This window comes from Chelonia mydas, chromosome 8, assembly GCF_015237465.2.
Source record: "Chelonia mydas isolate rCheMyd1 chromosome 8, rCheMyd1.pri.v2, whole genome shotgun sequence".
NCBI lineage: Eukaryota > Metazoa > Chordata > Testudines > Cheloniidae > Chelonia > Chelonia mydas.
In genome coordinates this window covers 36,456,124-36,483,011 of record NC_057854.1, presented here as the reverse complement: position 1 = coordinate 36,483,011, position 26,888 = coordinate 36,456,124, and the positions used below count along the sequence as shown (strand labels likewise).

The 26,888-nt window shown below is 56.6% G+C and overlaps 1 protein-coding gene across 2 annotated transcripts; it reads left to right on the top strand.

Annotated features, from left to right (window-relative positions):
- Window positions 1-17: 17 nt before the first annotated feature.
- On the top strand, window positions 18-26,780 carry APBB3 (amyloid beta precursor protein binding family B member 3). Of its 2 annotated transcripts, XM_007059163.4 has the most exons (13): window positions 28-135; window positions 11,847-12,037; window positions 12,268-12,344; window positions 15,743-15,803; window positions 16,400-16,546; window positions 16,997-17,124; window positions 17,591-17,596; window positions 17,677-17,791; window positions 18,594-18,681; window positions 19,618-19,701; window positions 21,983-22,098; window positions 23,012-23,197; window positions 24,995-26,780. In XM_007059163.4, the coding sequence occupies exons 1-13, from the start codon at window positions 87-89 to the stop codon at window positions 25,226-25,228; spliced, it is 1,482 nt and encodes a 493-aa protein (XP_007059225.2). In that variant the 5' UTR covers window positions 28-86; the 3' UTR covers window positions 25,229-26,780. The 2 variants fall into 2 exon arrangements, with proteins under 2 accessions (XP_037762844.1, XP_007059225.2); XM_037906916.2 differs by lacking the exon at window positions 17,591-17,596 and having other exon boundaries at window positions 18-135.
- The last annotated feature ends 108 nt before the right edge of the window (window positions 26,781-26,888 follow it).

The following is a 26,888-nucleotide window of genomic DNA, read 5'->3' as shown; positions in this document are numbered from 1 at the left end:
AGCCCCGCCCCGCGCTCCAGCCCGCTGCTCGCCCTGCAGCCGCCGCTCGCCGCGTCCCGTCCCCGGGCGCCCGGCTCGCCGAGGCCATGCTGGGCAAGGACTACATGCTGGCCATCATCCTGGTCAACTGCGACGGTGAGAGCCGGGGGGACCGTGGCCGGGCAGGGCGGGGGCCGGCCTGGCAAGGGGCCATGCCCGGGGAAGGGAGGGGGCCGTGGCCGGGCAGAGAGAGAGCCGTGCCCCCTGCGCTGTGCAGGGGAGGGGCAGAGCGCCAGCCCGTTACCCTGGGCCGGGCGCTGGGGGCGCGAGTCCCTGGCTCGGTGCAGACCTGTTGCTGGTCACCGGGCTGACACCTGCTGGGGTGACGGTCTGCAAAGGGCTCTCTGCGCGGAGCATGGGCCGCCGGCTGCTTCTTGCCGTCCTGCCTTCCCCCCATGCAGGGGCGGCTCTGCCTCCTCCCGGGATCCTTCCCGCAGGCTGGCTGGGTCAGGCCGGGCCATGCCTCGGGCAGCTCTCCATGGTGCTGAACGCGGACATGGGCTTGGCTCTACAACAATCTCTTACTTGTTAATTGTGAGGGCTGCGCTGAGGACTGGGAAATCCTCGGCCCAGCCTCTCCCCGTGCACCTCAGGCCCGCAGCCCTGCCAGCACCAGGAACAGCAGCCCGGATAATCCCTTCCCCTCATTTTACTCAACTTTCCTGATGTGGAACATGTGTGGAGTAAAAGGCAAATCTGGAAGGGCTGGCTGGCTCCGGGGAGTGGAAAGCCAAACTGCAGCTGTTCGCTGCAAACGGAACAGGTTCCAAATCCCCCCCGAGTGGTGGTGGGGGTGGTGGGGAACTGGCTGGGGGAGGATGGGAGTCGGGTGAAGGTCCTTTATCTCAGTCCATCCCCGGGTACCCAGTGGCCATCCCACCTGCTGGCTGATTGGCTGGCATGAAATGAGCTGAGTGTCTCAGTTCAAGTGTCCACACCACACCTGTTCCCCTTGTTGGGAGTGGAAGCAGAGGGGCCACTGGGCCCCAGACACTGGAGCTGCCTCTTCTTCCTATGGGTGGTCCTGCGGGTGGGGATTGGGAGGCACTTGCTGTGCCACTGCCCATGCTGTCCCTGTGCTGTAGACAAGCAGAGGCCAATGGCCCCTGGCATGGCAACCTGGCACTTTTCTCCACCACCAGACTCCTGGTGAAGTCAGGAATGCCCTGTAGCTTTTACCCCCACTTTGTTTCTTTGGGAAGCACACAGAGTCTGAGTGAGGCCAGGCATGAGAGCTCATGCTTCTTGCAGAGGAATCTCTCTGATGACTATGGGCACTTCCACACCCTAGTTTACCTGGATCCCACCGGGGCTACTCGGCTGCCCCGAGCAAATCCAGGGCCCCTGCATATGCACTTGCTCTTTTGAAAAACAAGACCCACTTGTCCTTAGGTCCCTACTCTGGGATTTCCTGCAGCTGGGCAGCTTTGGCCATGCGGCCATGCTGTTACCATCTATTATTAGTAACAGCATGCTGAATCAGGAAAGTGCCTCTCTAAAAGGTTAGCGTCGCTAAGGAATTCCAAATGACCCTAAGTTGTTACCCGCTGGTGGCCATCTGGTGGCCTTAGTGAAATGCATTTGGTGGGTTTCAATACATTTCCCGGCAAGCAGGTGTCCAAATCACCAAAACCATTGCCCGTCTCAGCGGAGAAGCCAAGGACTGAACAGGCCCTGTAGACCCCACTCCTTTGCACTCTAGAGTCATGGCTGAGGCACGTTGGGCTGAGAAGGGGTGGGGGCAGCGCTCAGGTTGTGTCAGAATGCGCCAGAACACCATTCTCGGAGCTAGAACAGTGTTACAGTACTTCTGCCAGTCCCAGGCAGCCTCTCTCACTGGCTGCAGAGTGTCCTCTGAGCGGCAGGTGCCGGGCCCTGTTGGCAGGCGCTTGGAGAGGTGTTAGTGTGGAAAGAGCTGGGGACACTGCAGCCAGGAGCAGGCAGGGGAATGTGGGGGCCCAGAGCTACTAGGAGCCCAGCGCGGAGCTAGATCTGGGCGATATGGGGAGCTGGGTAGTGGGATTGCCTGGGCAGCAGAGCTCCCCACAGGGAGCTGGGCACAGGTAGGGGGAGGTGGGCACAGGATGGGCTCTGCAGGAAGTCATCCCCTGCTCCCCATGGCATCCTCCAGATCTCTCACTGCCCTTATCTTCCTCCCAGCTCCCTCCACTCCCCCTCTGCTCCCTGCTTGGCACTTATTTTTTAGGACTCCAGCACTGGGTGGAGGTGGGGGAAAACTGGCACTGCCACTGCCTGGACTGCACCTGATCTGTGGCTACAGAGACAAGTCTACCTCCAGGGAATGTCAGGGCATCCCTTGCCAGCCTGACAGCCACCCCAAATGTGTGACACTGTATAAGCAAATACGGTTTGTATTAAAGATAATTTGTTGCTAAAGCAACGACTCCCACGTCACTTCCCAAAGCATCCTGCCCAGCTGCTCCCTTTACCCCTCCAGAGATCAGGAAGATTTCAGCTGCTTCTTCCCAATATGTAGCCATTTAACACCTGAAGGAAAGTTATCTCCATCTCTCCCAGCCTCACATGCATCCTGGGCCCTGAGAACTGAGCAGTGGAGGGGAGAAGCTGGAGCTGGGGGGAGGCTTTGCGGAGCTGTAGCCCATTCTGACCAGATTAATCTCCATGCTCAAAGCCTGCTGTCCTTTGATTAAATTCCCAGAGTCGGCATGGATTTGATAGCAGTTTAGTGTCTTTGGGATCAATGTTATTATCCTGCCACGTAATTCTGGGCTGGGATTTCCGTCGCAGTCATTGGCTGGAGGGTAGAATCAATGACAAGTATGGTGTATGCCCACCAACACTGAAAGACCACAGTCCCCTAATACAGGAAAGGGGGCAGCTTCAGGGTATGGTAAATGCACTAGTGCTATCGATGGAGAGCATCTCCCAGGGCCTGATCTTGTAAGATGCTGAGTGCTCCCAACTCTCCCTGAAGTCCCAATGAGAGGTGAGAGCATGCCACGTCCCCAAAATTGGGCCCCAACTGCAGAAGGTGGAGGCCTGTGCAGGGATGAAGATCCACAGTGCAGCTCAGCTGGCTAGGCTGCAGGGTGCTTCCTCTTCACTCAGTCTCAGGAGTCGGTGTGTCCGTGCTTATTCCCAGTGCTGCAAGAGCCTGGTGCTGCATGGGAGGAAGGAGGCTTGGGGCAGTTGGGAGGGGCTGTCTGAGATCAGGCTCCGGGCACAGTCTCTCTATGCATTGAATGAAAGACAGGAAAAAGCTTATCTCTTGCGAAGCCAGTGTCAAGATCCCTGTCATGGGGGCCTCTACTCACAGGGGGCACTTCCTCCTGGGTGCTCTGGGCATTAGCTCTTCCAGCCTGAGGCCCTCTTCTTGCGGTTCCTCGGCCTGCCCTCTCGCTCTCTCGTGCTGCAGCCCTTCTCTTGCTCCTCGGGAGGTGCTGCACCTCATCTTCAGGGCCTAGCCCTTTGGCCAAGTCCTTCCCTTCCAGAGTACTGTCAACATCTTCCACACTGTCCCAGGCAGTGCTTAACCCCACTGCCCACCGTGACTAGAGCAGATGGTTCTGGACAGTCTTCAAGTTCACAGCCTAGACTGTGCCACTAGATCAGGGGAATGCAGGCCCGCTCCCTACACTGGGCCCCAACCCAGGGACCCTATCTCCAGCAGCAGACGTCTGTACTAGCACAAACCTTCCTGCCTCTCCCCTGGAGTGCTTCCTACCTTGTCTATCCCAGCCTCATGTTCTCCACACTTTGAACCAAACCCCAATCTCCTGGGTTGCTAGACAACACAAACCCTTCCTCTTGGGTGCAAATCCCTTTCTCCCCCTTGTCTCAGGGAGAGTGACTGTACCCTCCTCCCTGCAGGCTCCTTTCTGCTCCCAGCTCCCTGGCTTTCTCGAAACTCCGTCTGTTCCTGCACAGGTGAGCTTCCCTTAGTTGGGGCTTTCCCATCAGCCTAAATGGCCTCCACTTTGCAGCCCCTCTGGCCCACGTTAACCCCTTCTGGGAAAACATGGGGCGCACCCCACCCCCTCCTGGCACTCCTGGCCTCTGGGCACTGGGGTGCAGAATACGGACCCCCAGTCTGTCAGAAGTGAGGCCAGCTCCCTGGGGGTGGGGACCAAGCAGTGTGCACCCTCTGCAAACAACCCAACCAATGAGATCTCTGGGAGAACATGGCTGAGAGCCCAGGGTGAGAAGGAACCTTGATGTGATGCTGTGGCCCAGGAACCTGGTCTGACCACAGCTGCCTGGGGTCAGGGCAGCAGCTGGCCCTTTAGAGGCGGGCTTCTCTGCTGCATAAAGTGGTGTGGGTTGTGCCATTCCTGCCCGTTGGTGGTTGGCAAAGCCTCCCTGCCAGTGGGCTTGTTTCATAAACTGCTGTTCTCACTTGGGAACCCACCTCCTTGCTGCGATCTGCAGCAGGACACTGTTGTTGCAGTTGTGGCAGCTTTCCCCAGGCTTGCTTGTGTGTGTGTGTGTGTAGGCTGGTGAGTCCCACACTGCTGAACCTTTGGGATGGCCCCACCCCTCAGCAAGGAGAGGGAGGCTCCCCGTCGCCTGGTATTTCAGACAAGCTGAGGGGCAAGGACACAAACTCGCTTGCCCTTCCCTTCTGCAGGGCACCTGGTGGGTCATTGCACCTGACCTCCTGGGAGTAGCTTGTCCAGGCAGCAAGTGCTGCTCCTGCCAATGGTGATTTGAGTTCTAGGCTAGGAGAGGCATGTGCAATTGAGGAGGGCAAACCCCAGTAGGGTGTGGCTGTGGGGGAATGAAAAGGAAAATCTAGGCTGAGTCTCAGGACCAATTTCCTGACAGTGAAGTGGGGGTGGGGGGCAGGGAGGGGCTGGGAGTCCCATTGTTTGAGCAGTTAGGATCAGACGGGATGTAACCATGCCTGGGGAATGCACCCTTGGGAGAGCTGCCCTGGCCCCAGTGGGGAACCTGCTCCAGTTCGGAGGATTAGGTTTCAGGTCCATAGGCCTTAATTTCAACTCCAGACCAAACAGTTTCCTCCGCGGCTCCTCTTAGTGTTTTCTTGGCAGATCTGGGGCCTGGCCCAATGCCCAGTGACATCAGGGGAGCCATGACTACAAAGGGCCATTAGTGCTTTTGCCTTTCCCTCCAGCCCCCTGACCATTTTGTGGCTCTTCTTGGTTCCCTCCAATTTGCCCCTGACTTCCTGGCACAGAGGAGCCCGGCCTCAATGCCATATTCCCAGCACAGTGTTGCAAGTGCTGTGTAGAGAGAGGCATGGTGTCCTCTCTGCTTGGATAAGGCACAAACTCTCTCTGGTTCAGACCCCAATGGCCTGTGCCTTCCTCGTATGTTTCACCCCTTTCAGAGCACCACCAGGCCCTCAACCCCTCCTGGGGATAGATACATGCAGTGTAGCCCTTGAGCTCGTGGCAGATTGTGGGCCATGCTTGGGCACCGTCTGGGCACTTCCCTGGCCTCCTGAGTGAAGGGCTTTGGCAGTGACAGAGGCTGTGGGGCTGGCAGTGAACGTGATGGCTCCGGTGGTAGGAAAGAGCTGGGCCGCAGCTGGCTGCTTTGCTGCAGGCTCTATGCTGGGGCATTAATCTTTCCGGGTGAAGGGTGCAGGCTGCTTCTACCAGCAGCTGGCTGAGCCTGTCCAACTGATGGTGGGACCTGATTAAGTAGAGTGTGTCTCACAGCTGCCTGGGCGAGTTGTGCCACCGGGGAGAGCACAGGCACGGAGTATGCTAGAGCCTGCTGATGGATTATTCACCTTCTGTTCTGCCCATGTTGGGCATCTCAACAGGATAATAAACACAGCAGGGGCATGCTGACCTTTGGCTATTTTTAGCTGTATTCCTGGGGACAGATACAGTTACAGATACTGCACCTTTGATTCCTACAGGAAAGAGCCGGGCTGGTTCTGATTCATGTCCATTCTGAGGATGGCCAGGGACTGAGCTATTCCCCTGCTTCTGAAGTGGGGTGGGTATGTGGCATTCAGGGCCTCCGAGATCCTCAATAATTTCCATTTTACTTTTCTTTCTCCTCTTCCTCCCCCCAAAGCATCAGCTGGTGTGGCTCAAGTTAGACCCCCGCACTCCTGCCCCCGCGGAGGCTATGTGTAGCCACACCACCATGACCAGTGAGCTCAACACATCTCAGAAGCAGAAAAGCACTGGGCCTGGTCAGTAATTGGTGGGGGACTGAGAGAAAGGCAGTGGCAGGTGTTACAGGACATGGTGTTAGTGCTCAGCAGGGAGCAGTCTTCCCTCCGAGTCGGAGCAGAACTAGTGCCCCAGGGTGGCTCAAGGGGATGCCATGCAGCTGGGGCACAGTAGTCCCTGTAGACTGTCTGCACTGTGTTTTGTGATCTGCACCCGGAGATGAAAGACCATCTGTGACATTCCCCTCTGGTGTTATCCAGACCGGTGATCTGCTAGGTCACTCCAATCCTTGACTCTGGGAGGCAGCCTTATCCTGCTCTGCTGTGAGAACCCCCACTCCTGGGCCATTCACACACAGCCTCTGGCATGTAAGCTGCTCCCAGCTACTTGCAAGCGAATGACACTAGCCAATATCTCTGGTCCCAGACACAACCCTAGGAACCTCCGTCTTGCAGTGTCCAGTTATGCCTGCTGGATGCGTCAACCTTATATGAGTTTATCAATTTAACAAAGAAATTGATATGTACCAGGCTTGTTATCCCAAGGGGAGCCTCTGACACACTTCAAACCAAACTCACTGCTTCAGGTAGAATAAACAAACACATTTTTAACTATAAAGATAGATTTTAGGTGATTATAAGTCAAAGCATAAGACGTCAGATTTGATCAAATGAAATAAAAGCAAAACACGTTCTAAGCTGATCTTAACACTTTTAAAGTCCTTACAAACTTACATGCTTCTCACCATAGGCTGGCTGGTTGCTCTTCAGTCAGGCTCTCCCCTTTGATCTGCGCTTCAATTGCTTGGTGGTGGTGTCTGTAGATGTAGGTGGAAGAGAGAGGAAGAGCATGGCAAACATCTCACCCTTTTATCATGTCCTTTCCTCCCCCTTGGCTTTGCCCCCCACTCTTCAGAGTCAGGTGAGCATTACTGAGTCTCTCCAAGCAAGGTTGAGCAATTCCCCTGGTGTGGCCTCATGCAGGTGGGTCATTGCATTGTAGCTCCTTTGCTGGACAATGGCTGTTGATGGGTTGTTTGACACCCCACCTGGACGTTACTTTCCTTGCTGTTGCCTCTGGGGAGCTAATATCTGGCTGATTTCCACAACTTACAGCATGTTTTAGGACCACCATACTACACAATTCTCATAACTTCATATGCATGAATGATACACATATATGGATAGAGAAATGACTTTCAGCAGGTCATAACCTTTCCCCTGATACCTTACAAGGCATGCTTTATATGTAGGATCACGATTATATGAAAATGAGGACTATGGGGGTTACAGCACACCCCCCCAAGGTATAGAATGTCACACCGTCCCACCTGAGCCCTGACTGCAGCACATTGTGCTCCTGCTGCACTGTGCCAGTCTTGCCTTGGTGGCACTGGGTTTGCAATGCATCTCTCCCTGTGTGTGCCTGAGCTCTCTGGCTGGGCAGTACTGGGGATTGATGCTCCAGGGCTAGCATTGCCCCTTGCACTGTAAATGGAGGCTTTGGAGACTGCCTTTGGCTCAGATCCTGTGTGCCTGAGATGGCCATTGGCAGAGGAGATGCTGAAACTTCTGTGCTGGGGAAAGTGCCAGCTCCAGCGAATGAATTAGCTTTGGCTCCATCCAATTAGTGGTGCATTTGCTGAGTGTGTCTCTGGGGACAACCAGCTCCAGCCCTTCACCTGTGCAACCCCTGCCTTGAGGCCCCCAGTGAGTGGCAATGTCATTAGATCACTGCCTTTAGCGCTCAGGCTGGGGTTTGAGCCTACAGCTCCCAGCTGCAGGTGGCTTTGGCAGCCTGGGTTCCTTTGCTTTGGGAGGATCCTCAGGACTGCTGGGCTGAGCTGAATCTCTGGTCCCTCCTTGGAGGAGGAGCTCAGACTGTCTGGGAAGCCCCTCCAGTGCTGTGTGATCCAACTCCATTGAAGAGACTGTTGGTATAAATAATCTGGATTGGTTAATGCAGTGTTAGGGGTAGAGATTGCAACCTGCAAAAACTTCCAGGAATCAGTCACTTGGCTACAGAGAGTGAGGTATTACAGATGTCAGCTTAACTCCACCTGTATGTGCCAGGGCATCATGCTGAATTTCCTGGCTTTTGAGTGTCTCCAGCCACAGCCTTTCTGCTGTCTTGATGCCACTGTAATAGCCACACATGCTCATTGCAGGAGAGAGTGTGGGCCAGTGGATAGAGCAGGGGAGGTTGCAAGTCAGGACTCCTGGATTCTATGGTTTATTTGCTCCGTGATCTTGAGCATCTTGCTGTCTCCCCATCTGTAAAATGGGACAGATGCTCACCCCATTTCCAGGAGAGTTGTAGGGTGGCCCAGAGTCGTAAAAGTGCTTTGAGAGCCTCATGGTCAGGCATGTTGTTACAGTCCCTAGTCCCATCACTGCACTGAACAAAACGATCCCCAGCATTGTACAGAGGTTCGGATGGGCCCGTGCTTCTGTGTCTGTAGGATCCCGCCTGCCTGTGAATCAATGCACGGATTCAGTGACGGAGCTATGGAATCCTCATTCATTCAGATAACTGCACTAATCCCTGCAGCGGGCATGTGTATTTCTGGCAGGCTGTGCTTGCTGTGTCCTTACTTAGCTAGGCTAGCGAGTGTCTTGTGCACATGCAGCTCCACTTGGTAACGGAGGTTCCAGCTGAGAACCAGGAGCCAGAGTCCATGTGCAAGGATGCTCCCTGCTGGTTTTTTCACCTGTTTGAATTTCCTTTGTCTTCCCTTCCTGCTTGATGACTTCGTTTACAGCTTACATGCAAATTAAGCAGAGCGCACATTCCTTTGTTTAGGACAGCTGTTTGCCAGCTTCCATTTGCACAGGGCTGTGTGTTTTGGAATGTGTGTTAATCGCACCATATAGGGGAATCGTATAAATTCTCATGTAATGTTGCCACACATATTTTACCAGCAAATGAGGAGTTTTCAAAGGATACCTTACCAGGCATACGTTGTACAAAGATTATTTCAATAGTGGGTAGGCTGGGAATACGGGGGTGTATTCCCTCACAACTGGCTTGTTGGGGTTGAAGCCATGAAGAGTGCGTTCCTCTCCTGCTTGGATGCCTCTGGAGTGGCAAGGTGGCTTTTTCTCTAGGCTCAGAAAGAAGGATGAGCTGTCTGAGCCCCAAAGGGATTTGGAGAAGTATCTGAAAATGGAGATGTAGAATGGTCTGGCCCTTTGCTATAGCTGGCCCCAGGGGATGGCTCAGGGCAAGTCTACACTACAAACTTGAATCAGTGCAGCTGTGCCGCTGTAGCACTTCTGGTGAAGACTCTTAAGCTGACAGGATAACTCACACCCCTGAGAGATGTAGTTGTACCGAAGTAAGTGTGTAGTGTAGACCTGGCTTGGAGGTGTGACACCAGGCTTTAAACACTGAGCGTGTGTCTACACAGCAGAAAACCTTGCAGCAGCCAGTCTCAGAGCCCAGGGGAACTGACTGGGGCATGCACTGCAGGACTAAAAATAGCAGCATGGCTGTTTGGGGAATGGGGTTGGGCTGGAGCCCAGCCTCTGAGACCCTCCCACTTGCTGGGTTTCAGAGCCTGGGGTCTAGCCCAAACCCAAATGTCTACACTGCTATTTTAGCTCTGCAGCGTGAGCACCCTAAGCCCAAACCAGTTTTCCGGGGCTCTGACACTCACAGACATGGGGCTTTTTTTTGCTGTGCAGACATACCCCCAGGCTCCCTGCCACTCCCAGAGGGGTCAGTCCAGCCCTTTCTCCTTCTCGGGATAAGAAGTCCAGCACTTCCTTTGGATGAGTGCTCAGAACCCAGGGTTCTGTGTGCTGCAGATCTAAAGGTACTTCTCGAAAGAATGAGAAATTGCTGTTATGTGCCGTTAGGTGCCACCTGCGCCCTCCACCCCAGAGCTGGCTGCATTTCAGTGGGGCTGCGTGGATAGTGTGTGCAAAGTGCGTTGGGATGTAAGTTGCTGGGAGAATGCAGATGAAGACGAGCAGCTGTTACAGTGACAGTTGGATGGAGCTCCAGGGGGAAGAGCTCCAAGCGCAGTTAGCATTTCAGAATGTGATCCTGGAAGTCCTCTGTGTTCAGAGCCACTAGGGACTTCAGAGGGAGTTCGGTGCGTGGGGCGCTTCAGCACTGGGCCCTCCCATCCCAGGTTTCCGGGCCATTGATGCAGTCCTTGAGCTCACCCCTTTGTGACGCGAACTTTTCCATCTAAGTATGAACCAATGGACTTCATACGAGGAGGTTCAGGAGTGACCCTCTTTCCTCATGCTCTCCCCACTCTCTGGGAGTGTGACAGCTCCACCACAACCAGGGGGCTTCCCCCATCACAGCTGGATCAGGACTCAGCCCTGGCTGAAATTCACCAGGAGTCTAGACTGTAGAAAGAGGAAGTGAACTGGATTGATGCCATGGAGTTAGGAAACAAAATTACCTTGACCCTCCCTGTACACTCAGCCGTGTGTGTTGGACACACAGATGATGCACCCACAAGACATGCACATGAAAGCTTGTCTCTCTCACCCAGAAACTGGTCCAATAAAAGCTATTATCTCACCCTCCTTGTCTCTCTAATACCTTGGGACTGACACGGTTATACCAACACTGCATAAGACATGCACATAGCAGTTAATGTGACACCACATCTATACAAAGCAAACAAGGTGCAGCACCCCTGAACTACCTCATGCCCTTGTCCCCTATTTCTCTTTCCACGCTGTTTTGTCAGCTTATGCCCCTACAGAGCCTGTCAGCTTTTCAGACCAGGGATGGTGTCCTTTTAATTTGTTCACCTGGTGCCTTATTAATAATGCGCAGCTGTTTGTATTCTAGAGGCAGCACCCTTCCCTCTGAGTTCCTACTGAACTGGTGCCTCAGAATGGTTCTAGGGGTGCTGGAGGTGCTGCATTCCAGCTTGGTGTCCTGCCTCAACACAGGGGCTGGACTTGATGACCTCTCCAGGTCCTTTCCAGCCCTGCATTTCTGTGATCGAGGACAGATCCTGATTGCTTGAGTCATAGGGATCCTGCAGCAGGAACGCCTTACCTGGTCTGGCTCCAGGCTAACTGCTGCTGCCTCAGTTCCCGGGGCCGATCACTTGGCCGCATTCAGTGCCGCGGGAGAGATGCTGGCCTGTGGGACTCACGGCCTTGTCCAGAGTCTCTTTCCACGCACAGTTCTAGTCTTCAAATGTAAAACTTGGGCAGACATTAAACCCAACAGCAGTTCCTTTGCCCACACAGGGCCTTTCCCTCTTTGCCTCTCTCCAGCTCCAGGGGCTACTGCAGGAACCCCTCTCCCCACTCCAGCTGAGCTATCCCCCATTTCTTATAGAACACACCTGACCCCTTCCAGCTGGGGCTGATAAAGTGAACAGGGCTGGCTGGCCCCAGGCCTCCTGGCCCTTAAAGAGCTGGAGTGTTTGCCTCGGTGTCCTGGCCAAATTCCAGTGTGAATAACTGCATTCTGGCAAGGTTCCCAGCTGAATGCGCTGTAATATCTTTCCGGTCCTAAACTATCATGTAGGATTGCTGGTAAACAAGTGTTGTGTCCCACCCCAGAGGTGGCTGCATTTCAGCCCTGGGCAAAGGGACAGTGCAGTATCTGTAAAGTGCATTGGGATCCTTTGGGATTAAAGTTGCTCCACCAACCCTGACACCAGCTGCCTGATACTTTCTGTGTTCCTAGATAACCTGTGGAGTGACCAGAATCTGGAGACAGAGCCCGACCTTCCCTCAGGATGGAGGAAAATTCATGACTCCTCAGGGACCTACTACTGGCATGTGCCCACGGGCACCACGCAGTGGCAACGGCCATCATGCACTTCTAGCCTGGGAGGGAGCCTGGCGGCTAGCAGAGAAGCTGTGTTGCAGGAAACGGTACAGAATGCCAGGAGAACGTCGGCTTTAGTCTTAGTACTGCCAGTTCTGTGTGGGAGGAATGAGATTAGATCAGTCACCTCTGGTCACCCTGGGAGGGGAGATGGCCAGGGCTAAGCAGGGCTGTGTAAACAGGGGGCCTTGCACCCACCAGGAACACTCATCTGCACACAAGCTCCTTGTGCTCTCTGGTGGCCTTCTCACAAGTCTCTTCTCCTGTCTCTGCTCAGGATCTGCCGGCAGCCGCAGTAAAGCTTGTGTCTGAGGAGAGACCTGTCCCCAGTCTGGTGGCATCATTGCCCAGAAGGTAGGGCTCGCCGCACAGGTTACCTTGCCAAAGCATGCCTGGTTAGGACAAACCCCATGGGAGAGAAGTCACTGGCATCTTGTTGTGTTCACCTCCCTGGGTTAATCCCTACCTCTAGGCAGTGGTGAGCTGGAGCCGGTTCGCACCGGTTTGCTAGAAATGGTTGTTAAATTTAGAAGCCCTTTTAGAACCGGTTGTTCCACGAGGGAAAACTGGTTTTGAAAGGGCTTCTAAATTTAACTGGCCAAAAGTGGCGCCTTAGGCGCCGACTCCATTGGTGCAGCCCTGGAGCACCCAAGAGGAAAATTTGGTGGGTGCAGAGCCCCCACCGGCAGCTCCCCACCCCACCTCCGGCCCCAGCTCACCTCTGCTCTGCCTCCGCCTCCTCCCCTGAACGCGCTGCCCCATCCTGCTTCTCCGCCCCCCCCAGGCTTCCCGCGAATCAGCTGTTCGCGTGGGACACTGGGGCAGGCTGAGAAGCAGGTGGCGGCTTTCCACTAAGGCCCAGGGAGGCGGAGGTGAGCTGGGGCGGGGGCGCGAGGAGGACTGCCCGCACCGCAGCAGGTAACCCGGGGGTGGAGGGGTGCACAGGGGAACCGCTCCCTGCCCCAGCTCATCTCCTCCTCCCTCGGCCTGAGCGGGAAGCCGCTGCCTGCTTCTCAGCCCTCCCAGGCTTCCCGCCGAACAGCTGATTTGCGGGAAGCCGGGGGAGGGGGCAGAGAAGCAGAGCGGGGCGGCGCATTCAGGGGAGGAGGCAGAGTGGAGTTGAGGTGAGCTGGGGCTGGGCGTGGGTTGGGGAGCTGCCAAATTTTCCCCGTGGGTGCTCCAGCCCCGAAGCACGCAGTGAGTCGGCGCCTAAGGTACCACTTTTGATGTGATCAGTGGGGAGAGCGGCCGCTCCCCCTGCTCCCCCTCCCAATTACTCTCCCCCACCCCTAGAAGCCAGAGGAACCTGCCAGATGCTTCCTGGGAGCTGCCCCAGGTAAGCACCTCCGGGACTCCCCACCTGGCCCATGGGACCCTCCTACCCGCTTCTGGGGGCAGTCAGGGGACAGGGGAGGGGGGTGGATGGGGCAAGGGTCCTGGGGGGGGCGTCAAGGAACGCAGGGGTTTGGATGGGGCAGGAGTCCCGGGGGGCAGGGGTGGGCAATGACCAGGAGGGAATCCATTGTTAAGATTTTGCCAGCTCATCACTGCCTCTAGGGTTTGACTCAGCCTAGCTTTCATCCCAAGTGCTGGGTCCCCCTCCTTCCCTGAGGAGGCAAATCCACAGCCTAGGGTGCCTCATGATCAGGAAGCCGTTTCCTGACAATCAAACTATATTTTCCTCTTAATTTCATCCCATTCCTCTTAGTTCCACGCTTAATCCTCATGGAGTCCCCGGGCGATGCTCTGGAACTACTCCCTATGAAGCCAGTCAGGACTCTAGTGAAGTCTCCTCTCTGTGAGCAGACTGTCTCCAGGGCAAGAAGCTCACATGGCTTCCACCTTCCTGGGTCTGACCTCAGAGCATTCAGCATCCTCTGCCCCTCCGTGCACTTCCCACAGCGAGTCCGCCCAGGCGGGGTCCTGGGGAAGCCAGAGCGTCCTGCACCCCAACTTCGCAGTCAGACATGACTCTTAGCCAGCAAGTAAAACAGAGGTTTATTAGATGACAGGAACACAGTCTAAAACAGAGCTTGTCGGTACAGAGAGCAGGACCCCTCAGCCGGGTCCATTTTGAGGGACAGTGAGCCAGACAACCATGTCTGCACTTCACTCCACGTCCCCAGCCAGCCCCAAACTGAAACTCTCTCCAGCCCCTCCTCCTCTGGGCTTTGTCCCTTTCCTGGGCCAGGAGGTCACCTGATTCCTTTGTTCTCCAACCCTTTAGCTCTCACCTTGCAGGGGGGGAAGGGCCCAGGCCATCAGTTGCCAGGAGACAGAGTATCGGCCATTTATGTACACTGGCCCTTTGCTCTGCAACAATTACACCCCCTTATCCCACCACCTAGGGACTTAAGAAATGCATAGGGAAACTGAGGCTCCCCTACAGGATTCAGAGGAAACATTAAGAACAGTCCCACTTCATCACACCCTCCTTCTCCATGGCGTCAGGTGTCTGTCCCCACATAGTCACTGCTCTGCACCTGGCATGCAGGGAACCCCTTCTCCTCAGCCACTCTCTCCAGCCCCATTAGCGCTTATGGGTCTCCTCTCTAAACTTCCCAGTTTGTCCCTGGCTTTCTGGCCATGTGGCATCCAGGGATGAATTAAACCATCCTGCCCCCCCTGCCCCAGCTCTGAAGAGCAGGACTTACCCTCTCTGCTCTGGGAGGCAATGCCTTCGCATGGGCAGCCCCCAAATCCACTGGCTTAACTTGCAGTCATGTGCCAGTAAATCTGCACATGGAGAAACTCTCTTACTGCCAACATCTGTCTAGGCAGCTAAGTAAGGGGAATCAAAGCTCATACTTCAGGGCCCTGGCCAACGGGTCAGGAGGGAACCCCCCTCCTCACCTGAGCAGCATTGCACATTGGGCCAGGTGCCTTGTGGGGTGTCTCTTGTTTATCACTTCCTCAGAAGAGTCAAGTACCAGCCACTGCAAGCGGCAGGATGCTGTGCTAGGTGGGCTGGCATGGCCTGATTTGTTATGGCAAATGCCACGTCCCTGCTTGGCATGCTGGAGAATGCCGGGATTATACTCCCTTTTATCATGTGCCCTTCACAATAGTAAATGGGGGCATGTCACACTGTTTGGGTCAGGAGCAGCCAACATCTTCCCAAGCCAGACAGTGTCTCAGGAGAGAGAGAACTTGCCCTGATCCCAGAGGTGGGGCTGGGCACAAAGCTTGGGGGAGGGGGAGAGGAGAGGGTTCACCCTGATCCCAAGGGCAGTGGGGCCAAGAGCTTGTGTTGTCGCTGCATCGGATCATGAAGTAGGGCCCATGTCACAGCAGGTGGAGGTGGATTCCAGATCCTGGGGTCAGGGTTCTGTGGGCACATGCTCACACCCCTTCTGGGAGAGCCCTGTTTGTTGGTGCTGCCCGGGGAGCAAAGGGCTGGTTCTCTTCACTGTGGGATCACAGGGACTGATGGGGAAATGGGAAGGAGGGGCCCTGTGACTAGAGGGCCCTGGCCCCAACTCATGGCTGTTTGGTGGCCTGTGTGGAAGCAGCTGGTAGGCCTGGGTCCAGTTCCTAGTGAGGGGTCTCTATCAAGAAACCCCACCCCAGTGAGCACCCACCAGGCCAGGCCAGGGCAAGTGAGCAATGCCTCCTGGCCCAGGCAGGGTCAGACACGATGCCCTCGCTGCTCTGGGGAGGATGGCAGAGGCCCTTAGCCGGCTGGGCTCCTGCTGCTGCTCCCCGCCATGCCCTGCTCATTGCCATGGCTAATGCCGTGCCTTCCTTTGCAGGACCTCCATACCGTGGCATGGGGAGGAGTTCCCTCCCAGCGGCACAGAGCCTGGCTCCAAGGTACCGTCACTGAGGGACCATTTGGTGAAGGCTCTGGAAGGGAGTTAGGGTATGGGAGGGGGCTCGGGGCTGGGACAGGGGCTTGGGGTGATCTAGTGGAGAGGTTTGGACCCTGGGGGCTGTTGGTGCAGCTGGGCTGAGGCACATTTCAATACTCAGCATGATCTCATGGCTCCCTTGCTGGCTGTGACTGAGCCCTGGGAACAGACAGAGAGTGGGTGGGGCTCTGAATTCTCACCCGTGTGCACTGCTGGCTTCATAGCATCATAGGACTGGAAAGGGACTTCGAGAGGTCATCTAGTCCAGTCCCCTGCACTCAGCGGAACCTCCATGGGCACAGGATGGTGCTAGTAGCTGGGTAGCTGGGGCCCTGGGCCCAGTTGATTGATGGTCAGAGTCCTGGGAGGCTGGCATGGCACAGCTTGGCGGTGCCCCCAGCGGGTTGCCCTGGCAGAAGCTGTTCATACTGTGTTGATTAGCCCTCTCCCCAGACTGGGTCACTATATTGGTTGTGGCTCTGTCAGGCTCAATGAGGAGGAGCTGGTGGGGGGTCTGGGCTGTTGCTAAGTGTGACCCCCCTGGGTCTCCCCCTTCAGTGCTTCGTTGTGCGCTCCCTGGGCTGGGTGGAGATCCCGGAGGAGGACCTGGCCCCAGGCAAGAGCAGCATCGCGGTGAATAACTGCATCCAGCAGCTCTCGCAGAGCAAGTGTGAGGGTCGGGACCCTGCGAGCAGCTGGGGTGAGGTGAGTCCATTTCCTGGCATGGGCCAGAGACTGCTGGGTGCCACAGGTTCCTGGGAGGAGCGCGGATCTGCTCACAAGTGTCAGGACACTGACCCCAGAGTCCTGGCTTCCATCAAGCCTGGCTAGTGACTCTCCACGGGGATCTCCTGCCGTCTCAGTGGCAGCCGCGACTCTGCCTCAGGATCACTGACCAGAGGGTGAGAGTCACTTCCCATGTGCCCCCAGCCAGCCCGTCCATCCTGATCTCAGACACAGGCATGCAGCCTGGGGCACTGCCCTCCCCAAACACTGCATGCTGGGGGAGCCCTCAAAGCTCCTGGCGGGGGAGAGGGTGTCCCATCTCCACCTGCCTCTGGCCACCCCTCTGGCATGGGTGGGAGAGGGAGCTGGACAGCCTGGGGAGGGAAAGGGGAGAGCTGTGCTCTGAGCACCCCTGCTCTCTCCTTTCAGGGCCAGAACATGGTGATGATTCTGAAGAAGGACACAATGAGCTTGCTGGACCCTCTGGATCATAGCCTGATCCACTGCCAGCCCATCATCAACATCCGTGTCTGGGGGGTGGGCTGCAACAATGGCAGGTGAGTGGCCGAGGCGGTGGGGGGCTGCCAGAGCTTGCTCTGGGGGAGCCCTCACCACCCTGGTACAGAAGGCACCCTCCCTGGCATGTGGGCAGGACTGCCCTGGGTCCTGTAATTCAGCCTCCAGGGGCATTCCAAACTGCTCTGTGATCCCTTAGGGTCTGGTGCCAGGATGTGGTGTCACCCCAGCAATAGGGCAGTGCTGCGCATAGCACAACACAGGGCACTGCAGCCCAGGGCTGGCATGGCTCCCTTGCACTGTACCTGCTGGGACACAGGGCATTGCCTGGTACTGCTGCTGGTTCTCTGCAGTGGGCCTTTCCTCCCCTCCCAGCGGGGTCCCCAGGAAAGGTGTTGGTGAGGGGTGCATTGAGGTGCATGTCCCGGCTTGCTGCTGCCACACAGGAATCAGTGCATTAACTGCTGACTCCTTTTCTCTCTCCACACGCTGCCACGCCGGCTGCAGGGACAGGTAATGTAACTCGGCTTCCCTGGGCGGGGCCGGCTCCCCACCCCCAACCTCCTGCTCACCCACCTCTCCTCTCCTTGCAGGGATTTTGCTTTTGTGGCCAGTGACAAGGACACATGCATGCTGAAATGCCACGTCTTCCACTGCAACGTGCCTGCCAAAGCCATCGCCAAGGCCCTGCATGAGATGTGCTCCAAGGTATGCTCCTGGGGACAAGCTGCCCAGCATGCCTGGGCCTGTCCCAGCCTGGCCCCCTCAGCTGAGCTGTCAGCAGGGAGTCCTGACCTCACATGCCCCTTCACTCCTTTAGATCAGGCTTCTCCTGGGCTAGGAGCCAGGTTCCCCTTCTGCAGGCAGGTGTCTCAGAACCGGACATGCCCCAAGCCTCAGGCTGTTGGGAGGCCTCCCAGAGCAGCATTCATGCTTGGGAACAGCGTGAGGCAGGACCAACAGGAGTCGTTCCCTGATCCAATGGGGACCGTCCAGCCTGGCCCTGGGGAGCTGAGACAATGGCCAGGGCATTGATGAGCACTGTGGGTGAAGCGCAAGGCTGGGAGTCAGTAAGGTCTGAGTGCCAATCCCTGCTCTGCAACAGACTTGCTTTGTAGCCTCAGACAGATCATTGCTCCCCTGTGTGCCTCAGTTTCCCCACCTGATGAAACAGCTCTCCCTTCCTGAGCTATACAAGTGCTAATGAGAGTAATAGCTAGCTCCTATACAGTGTGTTTCAAAGGGATGATGCGGAAACCAAGTCACAGAGACTTGCCGAAGGTCACCAGCAGATCTAGGACTAGCATACAGGTCTCCTGAGTCCCAGGCTAGGGCTCTAGCCAAAGCCATCAGGCCATAGACAGCCACACTCATTTTCCCTGGTACTATCCTGCTACCCAGCAGGGTCGTTCCTGCGTGACCTCCCAGGGCCTGAGTCCCACCAGCTGGGATCTGAGAGCAGAGGCCTGTGGAAAGTCTCTGTGTGATGGTGCTTCTCTGTGCTGTGCAGATTATGGCTGAGCGGGCAGTGGTCAGCAACAGCCTCACTCGATCCGTCACGCTGCAGCCCATCTCGCCAGACAACTTACCGCTGCAAGGTACTCCAGGGCATTCCCCTCATCCCTCCACCGTGTGCACATGCCTCCCACGCCACCTGGGGGAACAAGTGCCAGACGAGACCCCATCACCTGCACTCTGCCCACTGATCATCTTCCCCATGCCTACTGTCAGCATTGCCACCCCCTGCGCACTCTGCACAGCTCCCATTTTGAAACCTCTGCTAAAGACTTTGCCCACAAATGGTCCTTCCTTTCCCCTAACGCAAACATCTGCATGAGTGACAGGGTCAAGATTTGATACTTCCTGGCCCACCAGGGATAGAAACCATCACCTTGTCCCATGGGACAGCTGGGAACTCCCTGCCCACGGGTACAGTGTGCTCCTTTCTAGCCCTGAAAGGGGCTGAGATATCAGCTCTCAAACTGATGCCCCCCCACCAATTTATAGATAGGGCTGTATGCCAGAGGATGGGGCTCACTCTCTCTCTCCCACCAAGGCCTGCCCCATTGTACCCATGGCAGCCTGTTGTCATAAGCAGGGTGGTGGTGGGAGATCTAGCAACACAACCTGTCTTTGACAGAAAGGCTTAAGGTGTGCCCTGGGCTGTGCTCGGAGCCTGTGGGGCTGTGCTCAAGGCAGGGGAGCTCCTAGAGCATCTTCAAGAGAAGGAAACAACCCCACATGCACAGAACCAATCCCAGGGTGGTGGAGGGCTGTACCCCAGGAGAATGGCTCATCTCCTGCTCTCGCTGTCCTGTAAGCTCCGAAGCCAAGCGACTGGTGCTAGGTGGGGAAATCCATGTCACCCGTGCCTGAGACACAAACAGGCATCCTGTAGCTAGGCAGCCGTCAGGTCAGCGTTTGCCTGGGGGTAATACAATGAAGCCCCCACCCCTCGGCAAAGAGGTGGGCTTTGTTCAAGGTGGTGAGGAGCTGGAGGAGAACTTGCTCTGGCTTGCTCTTGTCTCTGGCAGTTGATATTCTGGACGCCGTGAGGCAGTCTATCCAGAAGTATGAAGCCCTGTATATCGGCAGCCTACCGGTGCCCAAAGCCATGGGTGAGTAGCTCTGGGGGAAGCTCTTGCTGCAGTCCCTATGCTGTTACATCATATGGGCTGCTGCATACTGAAGGAGGGCGGGGGGAATGCCACACCCACTGAATGCTGTGGGTGGCCGAACAGCCACTGGCCTCAATGGGAGCAGAGTTAAGCCAGCACTGAGAGCTCCTGAAAAGCCCAGCCAGGCTGCAGAACTAGCCTTTGGGCCTGCTACTGCGCCCAGCCCCTGGGAGTCTAGTGCCGTTGAGGCAGCGCATCTCACCTTCCTGCCATCGTGTGTCTGCCCTGCCCTGGAGGGGCCATCTCTGTGGGCAGAGGACCGGTCCCTGTCTATGGCTCAGTCAGCACTGCTGGGCTGGCTGCCAAGGTGGCTGGTGGGTGCCAACTGGGAGTGGTGGGGGTGCTTGGCCATGCTCTTCCCTTCTCTCAAGGCTTTGCTAAGAAAAGGGATTTCCCAGTGTCCTTAGGATGCAGGGTCTTCCCCTCACCCCAAAAGCAATCCTGCCTCATCCCAGCCAGTCAACCCCAGCACTGCAGGAGGCTCTGCAGCTCTGAGGAGTGCGTGTGTGTGTGGGGGGGGGGGCGTGCCCTGGTCTGGGAACCCAGCCTGGGAAGAGCTGCCATCCCAACCTAGAAAATTGTGGCTCAGGGCAAGTCCTTGCTCAGGTACGGGGCTTAGCTGTGTCCCCCTGCAGCAGGAAGGCATCATTACATTGTCCCATGGGCGTCGCTGCGGGGCGTATAGTCCTCCCTGGGGCGTGCCAGGCCAGAGCATGAGTGTCCATGCTGCGCTGCAGAGCCAGCTTTGGTGGTGTATGGCACACTGCGGGGTGGTGGGAGCAGGTGTCTGTGCTGGGCTGCAGGCCTGGGCGGGGGCACTGAGGCCTGGATGTGCTGTGGGCCGGCCTGGGGGTTGCCAAATTTTTAATTGCCCAAAACGCGAACACCCTTGCCCTGCCCCTGCCCTGCCACTTCCCAAAGGCCCCACTCCCACTCACTCCACCCCCCCACCCTCCCCCGTCGCTCACTCTCCCCTACCCTCACTCACTTTCACCAGGCTGGGGCAAGGGTGTGGGAGAGGGGTGAGGGCTCCAGCGGGGGGTATGGGCTCTGGGGTGGGGCCAGAAATGAGAGGTTCAGGGTGCAGGAGGGGGCTCCAGGCTGGGGCTGAGGGGTTCAGAGTACAGGAGGGGGCTCAGAGCTGGGGGTGCGGGAGGGGGTGTGGGGTGGGGCCTCTTGGAGGGAGTTTGGGTGTGGGAAGGGGCTCAAGGCTGGGGCAGGGGGTTGCGGTGTGGAGTACGGGCTCCGGGAGGGAGTTAGGGTGAAGGAGGGCCTTCTGACCTGGAGCAGGAGGCTGGGGTGTGGGAAGGGGTTTGGGGTGCTGGCTCCAGCTGGGTGGCGCTTACCTCAGGCGGCTCCCAGAAGTGGCCGGCATGTCCCTCCTCTGGCTCTTAGGCGGAGAGGCCAGGGGGCTCTATGTGCTGCCTCAGTGGCTGCCTTTGTGCTTCAAAGCTGGACATGGTAGCTGCTTCTGGGAGCCGTGCGGAGCCAGGGCAGGCAGGGAGCCTGCCTTAGTCCCACTGTGCTGCTGACCAGATTTTTAACAGCTCGGTCAGCAGTGCTGACCAGAGCCGCCAGGGTCCCTTTTCGACAAGGCGTTCCGGTCAAAAAACCCTGGAGGGTTGGTGTGGGGCGGGGAGCACTGAGGCCTGGCTGTGCTGTGGGCCGGCCGGGGGGGTGGGGAGGGGGAACAGTGAGGCTTGGCTGTGCTGTGGGCTGGCCTGAGGGGTGGCACCGAGGAATCTGTGTTGTGCAGCACTCAGGGCTGGTCTGGGGCACTGCTGCTGCCTCTATGCCCTGTTGTGTTGCTTCCTGCCCCTGGTCCCCAGGGAATCTCCCCATTCAGTGTCTCCACTGGCTTCTGCACCAGTGACGCTGCCCTGTCACCATGGAACTTGCAACCTCTGCAGGATTTGCTGGCATCTCCTGCCAGTCTCTAGCATGTGCTGCCTATGTCTCACCCCAGCTGAAGGAGCTGCTTGTGCACCCCTCCCTTCACCCCTCTGGCTGGATGAAACTGCCTGTAGCCCCCTATCTCTCCCCACCCCGCCGGACACTGGCAGTGTAGAGCACTCCCACCCTTGCATTTCCCTCTGGGCAGCACAGCCCTGCTGAGTCCTGTAGGTTGATGGCTTCAGAAGAGCCTGATGGGTGAGTGGTAACTGGCTTTGTTGTGCCAGGAGCGGAGGGTGTGGTCCATCCCCTCTGCTTATCTCCCCAGGGATGGACATACTGAACGAGGCCATTGAGACCCTGATGAGCAGCCAAGGCCGTGAGCAGTGGACCCCCTCCCTTATCAGCGTGTCAGACTCGGTGATGACGGTGCACCAGGCAGAGGTAACACTCCACATGCTTGGCCTTCTGGGGGCTCTGCCACAGGGCACACCACCCCTCTCCTGCTGCTGACGGGTGCCCACCGAGTGGTTGCCTCTGGAATACAGGGGGCTCACTCGCTGAAGCCCCCATGCATCCAGTGGAATGGGCTCTAGGGTGGGTTTGGGGGTTTCTCACTGCAGCCCCCACTGCCCTGGAGCCCACCTGGGTACACACCTCTGGCAAATGCAACCAGAGAACAGGTCCTACTGACTCTGTTGCCAATGTCCTCTCACCAGCCCTCGGGCTGTGGTTCCAAGCCACTCACTCACTCGTTAATGCTGCTAGGCAATGCCAGCAGTGCTCAGGGCTCTGAGCTGGCTGAAAGGAGTTCAGCGCCGCCAGCTCATGGGCTGCTCTGAGGTTTGTCTGGTGCTCCACATAGCTGCTGTCAATTGTCCTGAAGGGACAGTGAGCACAGGCTTTGGGCAGAGAGAGAAGCTCAGCCAGCGGCAGACACAGTGAGGGCCTGGGAGGAGTATTTCCAACTCGAGCAGTGAATAGGCCAGCTGGGCTGCACTCCTGCAGGAGTTTGCAAGGATGCGTAGGGTGTAGGCACCAGGAGGAAGAGGAATAATGTAGGAGGCTCTGAGAGAAAATAAGGTGAAATGAAACCAAGGGAACGTAGGGTGGTGGCTGGAGAAGGCTCATTATCCATCAGGCCATGGAGTCGCTTCCCCGTGTACAGGGTGGAAGCTCCATTGCTTGAGCCCTGGGGACAAAGCCCTAGGTCCAGGGGATGGCCTAGCTGGGACATGCTGGGTCTTTTCTGCTGTGGTTCTTTAGATCCCTCTCAAGGACACTGGGGTAACCCTGAGGCAGGGTCGTTTCCTCTCTGCTTGAGTCTAGTGACTGCTCTCGTGTGTGTTCCTTTGAGGCTGGTGAGGAAGACGCCCACATCTTTGAGTGCCAGGTCCGCTACGTGACCTTCATCGGGGTTGGGAAGGACGCTCACACGTTTGCTCTCATCGTAGACATGGGGCAGCAGCATTTCCAGTGCACGGCCTTCTGGTGTGAGCCGGACGCCGGCACCATCTCAGAGGCTGTGCAGGCTGCATGCATGGTGAGTGTGCTCCACCCCACCCGCAGGGGAACTCCCTGTGGTGAAAGGTGCTGGACTGAGGGCCCTAGAGCCTGACACCTTCCATCTAGCCCCAGAAAGGGACTGCGTGGGCTGCTTTCCCTCAGCCCTGCCCTGCACAGGGGGGGGGGGTGTCCATGATCCAGTCAGTCCTTGCTCTCTACTGAGACCTATAGAATGGGACAGCTCTGAACCCACCTGCTGTGGGCCGGCATTGCAGGCTCTTTTTCCCACCCTGGCCTTTGGGATGTTTCACCTCTGAGCCATCCTCATGAGGGGCTCTGTCTTGCCTTGGCAGCGGGGGTGGGCTCTGGTCTAACAAGCCCCCTGAGCCACCTCGGTCCCTAGAGGTGTGGGCATCACTGATAAGTCTTAACAAGTACGTGGTGCTTTCAAAGAACTGCACAGCATGCGGGTCCTGCCGGTACATGTCTGCAGCAGGGTCCAGGCAGGGCGGGAGACGCGCTGCTGTCTTCCCTCACCTGGGGCAACATGTCCTCTGGAGCCAAACCCTGTCAGAGCCCTCGCCTCTCACCTTGGTGTTTGGAGGGGGTCGACTTGCTCAGCTGCCCCCTCAGGCCTTGAGGCCAGGGAGGCACCTGGATGCTTTGGGGCCAAACAACATGCCCAGCCTCCTCCCAGCCAGGCTTTGGCCACCCAAGGGAGCACCCACAGTCCCTGTAGAAAACAGTGTTTAGAGGTCAGGGATGGAGCATAGTCTGGGGGGGGGGGGTTAGTGTGGGGACAGATGGAGGTGGGGCAGGGGCTGAGGGGTTAGTGTGGGGGTAGATGGAGATGGGGCAGGGTCTGAGGGGTTAGTGTGGGGGTAGATGGAGGTGGGGCAGGGTCTGGAGGGATTTAGTGTGGGGGTAGATGGAGGTGGGGCAGGGTCTGGAGGGGTTAGTGTGAGGGTAGATGGGGGAGGGGTTTTCATTTTTCACATCTGACACAGATGTCTGAAAAAGAAATCTGTTAGCATTGGAAAAAGTATAGAGAAGGGCAACAAAAATGATGAGGGGTATGGAACAGCTTCTGTATGAGAAGAGATTGAAAAGAGTGGGCCTGTTCTACTTGGATAAGAGGTGCTTAATGGGAGCTATGACAGAGGTCTATAGAATCATGAATGGTGTGGAGACAGTGACTAGGAAACTGTGTCCAATCTACATCAGTGGCCTGGCGAGTACAAGGAAAGGGGCTGCTCCCAGGGAAAACCCTTCTAAGCTGAGGAGCTCTGGACATCTAGAGAGAAGGTGCCATCAGCATCTCACAAACTAGGAGATTGACTAGAGGCAGGGCGGATTTGGGTGACTCAGAGCTGGGGGAGCAGGGTGGGAGAGGACTCTGTGGGGAGTGGGGTCTAGTGGTCAGAGTAGGGGGAATTGAAGATGCCCTTTTGCTGGTATTGTCCGACTGGAGAGCTTGCTGAGAACTATGATGCACACATGAAATGCAGAGCCAATTTGTACGCATGGGAAGGGAGCGGTTCTAGTGGATAGAGGAAGGGGCGGAGACAGGGTTCCTGGGTTCCATTCCCAGCTCTAGGAGGGAGTGGAGTCTAGCGATTAGATGAAGGGGCAGATTGAGTCAGGACTCCTGGGTTCTATCTTTAGCTCTGCCAGCTGCCTTTGAAAAACTACCTAATTGCTCTGTGACTCACTTTACCCACTGTACAGGGATGACAACGACCCTTCTCTGCTTGCTGGGCTCTTGTTGAGGCAGAGTGCACTTTGTGGTCTAGTCTCTGCAACACTCTGACCCGCTGCTCCCATTCTCTCACAGGTGCAGTACCAGAAGTGTCTGGTAGCCTCCACCTCACGGCTAAGGCCGAAGGGCAGCTCACGCTCGGTGCTTAAGATGAAGAGGACGGCATCCGTGGACTCCCCAGGGTGCCCGTTCCCTTCCACGGGCCACTCCCTGCAGAAAAACGGCAGCCGCGCCAGCTCTCGGAAGCGGGGGGTTTTCTCGTTCTTGGAAGCGTTCCGGCAGAAGCATTCCATGCTGCACACCCCGTAGGGCGCAGCTGTTCGGGGTGGGGAGGCAAAGCACCGGGCTCCTTGGCTGGCTTGTGTAAATAGAGTAACCAGATCTGTTGGTGCTCCCTGCAGCTAAGGCCCAACAGACCCAAAGAGCGAGTCCATTCCCCACAGGGAGAGCCCCAGCTGGCCACAGAGGCAGGCCAGAACCCGATAGTCCTTTGCTTTCTAGATTACCCCCTGGGGAGGGAGGTGGGTGCGGGGGGCTCTGGGAAGTAGCGATGACACAGCACGTGTATGGTTCCAAGCAGGGAATGTTTCTTAATATCCGGAGCAGCCAGCAGCGAACATGACACGCAGGCCAAAAGCAACCAAGTTCTGCCCTCGCCGCCTGACAGGGGTCCGGGGTGGGCAGATGCTCCAGTCAGGGCACAGCTCCTTGGGATTCACTTTGGACTGGGAGCTCAACTTGACTGTAGCTGAAGGCTGTGGGCGCTGCTGCCACCACAGCAAGAAGGGTTGGTGTATCACCAGGACTCACAAAGCCAACAGAGGGGATTCACCTCCTCAGCTCTGGCTCTTCCCAATGAACCCCTTTGATTTTCTGACAGCAATATAGAGGGCAGGCACGGGCCATGGGCCTGTGTCTACTGGCTGCAGATACAAGGAAAAGCCTTTTCCAGGCAACTGACTAACCATCCCCCCCACCACGCCCTGAAAGAATGATCTGCTCCCTTCCCACTTCATTCAATAGCTCTTAACCTGGTGCTGGGAATGGTCGGAGGCCTGTGGAAAGGGAGGGCTCTATTTCGCCCTCCTGCTATGAATTGTTTAATTCTAAATGAATTCTTGCCTCCTTTGCTCTTAAAAATATCAGTGGCAGCAGCCCCAGTGCTCAGACACAATCCTACCAAAACAAACCAGGGAGCACTGCTTAGTGATCACACGCAAACCCACAGCAACAAACTGGTGTGCACAGCTCCAATAACTAACAGTGTATGTAGCACCAGTGCTCATCTCGGAACACCAGCACACGGGAGCAGCCCTTCAGTAACAAGCCAATGCCCATGGGCTGGTACCGATATCATGGTGCCCAAGGCCTGGCACTGATACACCTGTGCTCCTGTGAAGGACAACTCTAATTTTAAAGGTAGTGTTTAAAGGTAGTGTTGGGCTTCTAGTGGGTTGTTATGAGTTTAGAGCTGGTGTGAATTCCTACTCCTCTGGGGGGAGCCCGTGTGTGAATTCCCACCAAGCCTAGTGAGTACTTGGCTCAGCCGTGTCCCGAGCAGGCCAGTTGGGGGCTGCAATTGTTAGGTATAGTATGGGCCAACTGTCCTTCCAGCTGCAAGCCAGTCACACATTACCTGCTGGTTCCTTAAAGGGTTTGTGCTCTTGCCCAGTTTGGAAATGACCTTAATCTGTCTTCACTCCCATATTTCTTTACACTTGCCTGTCAATTCCCTGGGGGACACCCCCATACGATAGACTGAAGTCTACCTCAGTAACACTTTCTATCTGATCATTTGTGCGAATAAAACACTAACATGCTGTGAGCACAAGCCAGTCCCATCTTTGCTTTGTCCCCTTCCTGCTGAGGATTGGATCAGGGTCAGAACAAGCTGTAAGGGGTGTGGGGGGAGGGGAAAGGAACTTTTCTGCTACACAGACATAGGAAGATAGGAACCACCAGACTGGAT

Coding starts and splice junctions, on each gene's coding strand:
- APBB3 (XM_007059163.4), top strand. CDS start 87: ATGCTGGGCAAGGACTACATGCTGGCCATCATCCTGGTCAACTGCGAC. Junction 12,345..15,742: donor GTGGCATCATTGCCCAGAAG/GTAGGGCTCGCC, acceptor CTTCCTTTGCAG/GACCTCCATACCGTGGCATG. Junction 15,804..16,399: donor GCACAGAGCCTGGCTCCAAG/GTACCGTCACTG, acceptor CTCCCCCTTCAG/TGCTTCGTTGTGCGCTCCCT.